General features: G+C 34.8%; 1 protein-coding gene across 2 annotated transcripts in view; it reads right to left on the bottom strand.

The window, feature by feature from the left end:
* LOC114191922 (alpha-N-acetylglucosaminidase) overlaps positions 1-4,190 on the bottom strand; it is a 31,884-nt gene extending 27,694 nt beyond the window's left edge. For both annotated transcript variants that reach the window (XR_003606040.1, XM_028081380.1), the window contains exons 1-7: positions 3,874-4,190; positions 3,663-3,736; positions 3,160-3,371; positions 2,322-2,443; positions 1,233-1,318; positions 959-1,053; positions 678-759 (exon numbers count right to left, since the gene is read on the bottom strand). Coding sequence is in view for 1 of the 2 variants with exons in the window: in XM_028081380.1 (XP_027937181.1) it covers positions 678-759; positions 959-1,053; positions 1,233-1,318; positions 2,322-2,443; positions 3,160-3,371; positions 3,663-3,736; positions 3,874-4,083 (881 nt within the window). In the remaining variant the exon portion in view is untranslated. The remainder of the gene's footprint in view (positions 1-677; positions 760-958; positions 1,054-1,232; positions 1,319-2,321; positions 2,444-3,159; positions 3,372-3,662; positions 3,737-3,873) is intronic.
* Between the last annotated feature and the right edge of the window lie 3,043 nt (positions 4,191-7,233).

Genomic DNA, 7,233 nt, shown 5'->3' on the forward strand with positions numbered 1-7,233 from the left:
TTACATTTATTTTGTAATTAGGGTGCTCAATCTCCCCTAGCCATCTCTGGCAACATAAGTCAAGAATTTTGATCAATAAATAATAACAAAGATAATTTTCTTCTTCTAAAATTACAAGTATTTTAAGTGATTCACGAACCAATATTAATTGCATATAGTTCCACAGGAACTATTATTTAGGAAATCACACCAATTTAAATTTTGCCTACGAAATTATGCACATTTTGGTTTGTTAGTTGAGAAAAAATTGAAAGGAGGCAAGATAATGGAATTACTTTTTATTGTTTGGTGGGAGAGAAGGGAGCGAAAATAATTTTAAAATTAGTAGAGTCACTTTACTACTTCTCACCTATTTGCATTAACTTCTACCTCTTTTCTGATCTCCTATTTATATCTCTTCAATATTACACCTTTAACTTTCACTTTATTTCTCGCTCGTTTGTTTTCAACCTTTTTTATTTTTGTTCATCTTGTTTCTCTCTTCCCTGCCAAACAAGGGAGGGCTTAGTCTATCAAGAGTCTATAAATAGATTTTCTACATAACCCAAGTACTGTACAGTGCACATCAATTTCAACACACTTTTTGGAATTTTTCACCTATTAAATCATGCAAGCTAAAAATTTAACAGAAAAATATGATTGAAAACTGAACAAGCATATAAAAGAGAAACAAATACCAGTCACCAAGTCTAGTTATTTTTGCCATAGGGAATATCCTTTTCAAAGCCGCTGGAACATTCCCAGAGAAGGATGGAAGAACTAGAACAAAGTCAATGTTAAACCAGTGTACCAAATTTAGAAAATGTAGACAACAATTTGAGACAGCAAAACCATTTTCTCCTCTGTGAATATGCATGTCTCAGTCAAAATCACAAAGACACACTCATATACATGTGTTGATATTGAAAACAATGAAACTCAAAAAAACAAAACTTCAGGTTTTATGGTGAAAATATACCTGGTGTCATCCCCAACTCCAGCATTCGAGAGATTATCTGTTTCTGTAACACCAACTGTTGATCTAACCAATTTTGAGACAAAGGCCCACCCCAGCTGTGAAATGATAGATCTCATCAGAAACCAAATTTGCTAGGCCATTTCGTAGGCCTTCTATACAGATCCAATGAAAAATGAATATGAAACACAAAAACAACTAAATTTGTAGACCATTTCCTAGGCTTTCTATACAGATCGAAAATCAACTATGGGGTTTACATACTGCTTTCACCTACCCATGCAAGTTTCCCATGCGAGCCCAAGCAAGGAAAGCAGGTCCACCAAAGAAATTATTCAAGTCGTCTGAACTAATGTTAAAATCCTACAATTAGAAGATACTAGTCAAATAACTATTAAAAGTGGTCAAAATAATAATTAGTTATTCTTATTAGAATAAAAGATATCAACAAGATTCAAGCAATCCATCTAAATTATGTAGGCAAACAGGTAAAGATTCCCATAATTGCATAGTGTTAAGAGTTATGTGCATCTCAATGTAGCCATGTTTTCCCACACTGCTTCTTATAACTCCTATATGTTATATACTATGTATACTTCCTCATTAACAACAACAATGATAGTAATAATAGTAAGTAGGAAAAACATTGATAGTAAAAGAAGAAAGAAGTCCAGGAGCATAGCAACGCAAAGAAGCTAAGAGCACCACTTTACCCCGGACATGTGATGTTGGTAGGCTTGCTCTTGAAACTTCTAGAATTTTATCAAATAACTAAACTGATTTTATCCAGGCCTCCCAAAGCGTCTAGGTTATCAGAATTTTTCTTTTGTGTTCGGTTTAGAGTAAGCAAAAAGTGTTTCTTACCTCGTACATAAGGTGCAGATTCCATTATATCACTATCCTATTCATCTATTTCTGGTCCAGTTTTATCATTTTCAACATCACATGCTTAAGGACAAACCAAAGAAACACCCCTGCTCTATACTTCATCTAAGCTTAAGCACATATAGCATAGTCAATCACAGTAACAAAACCCAAATGAAAACAAGCTACAAACCATACTTGATCCAAAGCAGCAAAAGTTAGAATGAGAGGTTGGGAAAGAAAACAACAAAAAGTAAAATAATGGTGAAAATACTTGCATTTTGAATAAGTGATATCACTAATAATAACTTGAATAAAAAACTGAATTTCTAATACTGTAACATGTATCTAGTTACAAAATAATGAGTAAATAATGTCGGATAGGGAAAATAAGTTTTTTATAGCATCTTTGGCTCAGTTAATACTCTCAAACTAAGGGATTGATTTTTTTCTTAAACTAAGCATTATCCAGATATACAGAAGCATGTAAACAGCACTTCACCTTAAAAACCTTTTGCCAAATTGTTTCCTGCCCAGTAAATGCCAAGGGTAGGTTCACCCCCTGAAGTGCCATCCAGTCTACCTCTTTTTCCCACCTTTCCCAGTCCCACCAAACATATGAATCTGCAAAGAACCAAGAAGAATATTCAGCTTCTGATCTTTGCTTGTAAACACATTCGGCCTTACCCTTGTGAGGAAATCATGTCAGTTGAAAATCCAATATTTGCTACACATAAATGGATATGCAAGGTAAACATGGGAAGACCAACTCATCAAACTTAACAGATTTACATTTACCAATAGGAGGAAATATAGGATGGCTATTTTTTAAAGGAATCTAGCAATACTTTAAAACTTCCTTCTGATATTTATAAATCTTGACAGGAACTTCCACAGCATTTTTCTTTAGCAGAAATATGTTAGGCTACCTATCTGATCTTGAGAATGTACCGATTTTTTGTTTTTTGCAAGTGTTGAAGTATAGTTTTTCTCCTTTTTATTTTACTTTCTTGTACAGAAGTAGATTGGCTTTTTCATTCAGCCAACTGACAATTGTCAGTTACTTAGATTTTGAGGTATAAATACATGTTGCAATTCATTTGTAGGTGGGTTGAATTCATTTTCACACAATAACAGAATTTCTTATCCTCCTCTCTATATCTTTTTTTCTCAAACTTCATATCTTTTTGGAACAACTGACTACCAAGATTATATCCTTTCTTGGAACAAAGTTGTAAGCATTGGCACTTGTCAGCTACTGAACTACATCTGTTCAAATTCTCAGAATGGAAAAAAGAGAGAGATGCTTTGTTCCTCAGAAAGTTGATTTTGATACTCACAACTAGAGGTAACAACATTTTGGTAATAATTCCATGGAACAGGGCGTTTAATCTTCAGACCCTCATCTTTTAAACGGGGTAGTGACCCTGGCTCAGGGATTGAAGTTGTCTGAATACCACCTGTCTTATCCCATGAGACATGAGCACCGCACCAATACTTAAGATACCAATGGAGACCAGATGCAATCTCAACAGCAGTGGTTCCTCTAATGCTGACAAATATACAAATACATGACAATATCAGATTAATGCTAAAGGACAGCAGAAAAGATTAGAAGTGCATATCCATGATTAGAACAAATCAAGAAGCCCATTAGCATTATAACATGAAAATCAAGTTTAAATGTATGAAATGAAAAGAGAAACAAGAGTCAAATGAAGTTGCAACTTGCAAATAAAAGAAATACAACCATCTCATAATCTTCAAAGAACTAGGAACTCAGGAGGAACAGAAAACAACATTAATCAATCATAATCTTCAGCATAAATTTACTCTCACATACATAATTTCAGGGTCATTCTGGCTTGACTTCTTGTGATTGTTTATTAGAAAACAACTGTCTCCGCCACAGACATCCTGAAAATTGTAAAGGTCACATTTTTACTTTCAATCATAAAAAATGAGAGCACATGCAGTCTCTAACAAGTTGTCAGACTAAGAAAGAACAAAAAAAGCAGAACAAGATGAAAGGGTAAAAGGAAAAGGGCAAAGACCTTGGACACTATTTTGAACTGAAAACTGGACAAATGGGTAGGAAGAAGTCTTTTGAGAAGACCAAAAGCTGCAGCTTCTTGCACAGATGGAGGTGCCCTTTTGGAGTCCAAGCCTTGAAGCAAAGGCTCTATGGCTCCATATTTAGACAGTGCCACCGGCAGTGAAGGGATAAAAATCATAATCAGAAACAAAAATCCCAACTTCAACATTTTCTCTTCTTCCCACAGAGACAAAGGAAGCTGTGTTGATGGCTATGCCATGGTTTTCGGTTTCGACACCCAAATGGTTACTACGTTGACACTGCTGTATTGGTGTTGTCGACACGCACATGTATAGAACAAAAATAATTATTTAAATAATCAATACGACTATTGTCTATATCTATATTTAATCTTTATCCAGAGTAATATATTAAATTAATGTTATTTTGCCACCTATCATGTTATTATTATCACAATATAATATTTTATTTGAAAAAAGAAATAGGTTGAAAAAAATAAAAAATTAATTTCTTATTGTAATATTAATTTTACAAATTTTCTATCATAGATATGTAATTTTAAGAAAACATTAAACATAAAATGTAGTTTTCATAGTTTTATTATATTAAGTTGTATGATAATATATCATAACTTTTATTTAGCATATTTATATTTATAATTTATAACAGTTTTCCTGATTTGCACAATACACAAATTTTCTAAATTTACAAACTCTTTCCACATTTTCCTCTAAGAAGCATAGACTCACAATTCAAAAAAAAAAACAAATATCAGTCACGAGTAACTTGTTATTAAATATAATACTAGATAAGTTAGTTAAAAATGACTATGAGCTGAAAAAAATATTTCATTTGTATCTCATGGTGATAGTTTGTTTGGTGAAATTCAATCAATTAATTAAGAATTAAACATGTCTTGTTATATTGCAGGTTATAACCTTTGTGCTAACTTAAAAATATGGAGTTTTCAAGATAAATTTGTAAAAAATCTTTGACAATTTATTTGATCAATATAAACATATCGTTTGACTGCACATACTCTAACGATATTTGTGAAAAATTACAAAAACAAATTAAAATCACAATCTAAACCTCTCTTTGGATCTTACACTTTTTTACAATAATTACGAGAAAAGTTATTTTTCTGAGTCTTATTTTGTTTCTTTTATTCAACACTAGTGTAGTAAAGACTTTTGACTCTGGTTGTTTTTTATATTCTGCATCGGTTCCAGAACCGAGACATATTAGAATGAGGCATAAAGAGGATGGCTTTTGGCTTCGGGATGAACCGAAGTCATAGAACTACTCTTCTGCCTCGGTTTTAATGTGAATCGAAGCCATTTTGTAAAAAATATGGAGCTCTTACAGCAGCGGTGGTCGCTAAGAGACGCGATAGTTTTTCGTCACAATGGCTGGCCAATCAAGAGCTCACGGTTTGCACTGGCCTCCATCTGCAACGGTGGCTCAGGCGCATCTGCAATGGAGGCGTTCTCGTCATGGTAGCGCGTTCGTGGTGGGGCTCGTGGCTCGCGCGCAAAGACTCGAGGTGCCTCTGTCATGTCCGTTCTCGTTCATTTTCTGGTATAGTGGGTTATGATGGTAAAGACACTTCTTCGCTTGCGGTGTCTCTTCGTGACATGGCAATGGTGTGTTTTGAACCCTAAATCTGTGAACCCCAAAGCAACACAAATGAATCAAAAACGCAAAAAAAAAAAATTAACAAAATGCGAAGGGAAACCCATTTTTCGAACTCATCGTTAGCGAGAGACGACGATTTAATCGGCGCTAATGGATGGCGCGACGGAGGCGACAACGGCGGCAACTGGTCGGCAACGGAGCTGGACATTGGTGGTGGTAGAGAGAGCGAAGAGGGGTTTTGCACGTAGAGAGTTTTGAGAAGACGGTGAATAGTGAAAGGGTTTCGCGATTTGGAAATTTAACAAGCTTTATGGTCTCGGTTCAATTAATAACTGAGGCCTAAAGTCCCTTTACTACTTCGGTCCCTAAACACCCGAGGCCAAAAATGTTGACGCTAGTGGCAATTTTGAAATTTTGATTACTGGGCTGCCTTATAGGCTTCGATTCTTTTGTAACCGAGGCCTAAAGTCCCTTTACTGCACCGATTTTCAGAGACCCGAGGTAATATAGTTGGACGAAATTGCAAAATTACCATCACCTCCTTATAGGCTTCGGTTCCGCTATAACCGAGGCATATACGACGAAGTAAAATGTCAAATCTACACTAGTGCAACTGATGTTTCTTCTTCATCACTCATCTTGGATTCTCCTCTAAGTGATGTGACTTATTCTTCTACTCCAAATAAGTATTCCTTTCACTTTGTGTTTAGTTTCAATTATAGATTTAAGAGAAAGTGATCGGGTAAATTTAGAGAAATTTGAAGGTAAAGTTTATGTTATTTCTTTTAAGGAACTCAAAGGTAAAAATGAAAAGATTTGAATGCAAAGTTTATAAAAGTTTGTGAAATATTTGATGGATGTGATACAATAAAAGATTTTAATAAATTAAAATATAAAACTACTACTTTATCCTTATAATTAAAATTAATATATTATTATTATTGTGTAACAACAAAAAATCAATATAACAGTAATAAGTATAGTGATAAACTAGTGGTTCAACCTTGTATTTATTTCAGAGAAACAACTAAGTTCATATCTGTTTATAGAAACTCAGAAATACAAGGAAAATGCCAAAAGAAAGCAATAATCTGGAAGCACCGCTTAAATCTGCCTTTCCCAAGGTACCATTCCTGCAATAACCGAATAGCAGGCCTGAATGATGAGAAGGGACATGAATAGTAGAGAGTGAAAGAAAGTTCAGAGAAAAAACTAGAGAGAGGCGTCCATGCCATCAAGCTACTTTTCCCAAATGAAGTCACGCCATTTTATTTTCTCTCTCCTTACACGTACATTTTTACGCCTTGGCCTCATTTCTTCTCCCTTTGCCACGTGGCCATTATCTTCCACTAATTCCCCTCCACAACAGTCCTTTTTCTTTATGTTTGTTACATTACTCCTCCATTGCAGAACAACCTTGTCCTCAAGGTTGAATTAGGGATAAGCGCTTTGCAACTCATCGATTGGTTCCCATGACGTATCCTCTGGCAGTAATGAATCCCATTGTACTAGAACTTCTGGAATCTCCTGTCCATTTCGATGAATGACACAAACATCCAAAATGTCATAAGGACACATGATGGGACCCAACTCATTTATAGTTAATGGCAGAGGAAAATATTGTTGACACTAACACAAAAAAGCCCTATAACGTCACCCATATAACGTTTGTCTAGAAAAAGTCCCACGTTAAAAATGACCGGTGGCATTTTTGTAAATT

Source organism: Vigna unguiculata, chromosome 1 (genome assembly GCF_004118075.2).
Source record: "Vigna unguiculata cultivar IT97K-499-35 chromosome 1, ASM411807v1, whole genome shotgun sequence".
Lineage (NCBI taxonomy): Eukaryota > Viridiplantae > Streptophyta > Magnoliopsida > Fabales > Fabaceae > Vigna > Vigna unguiculata.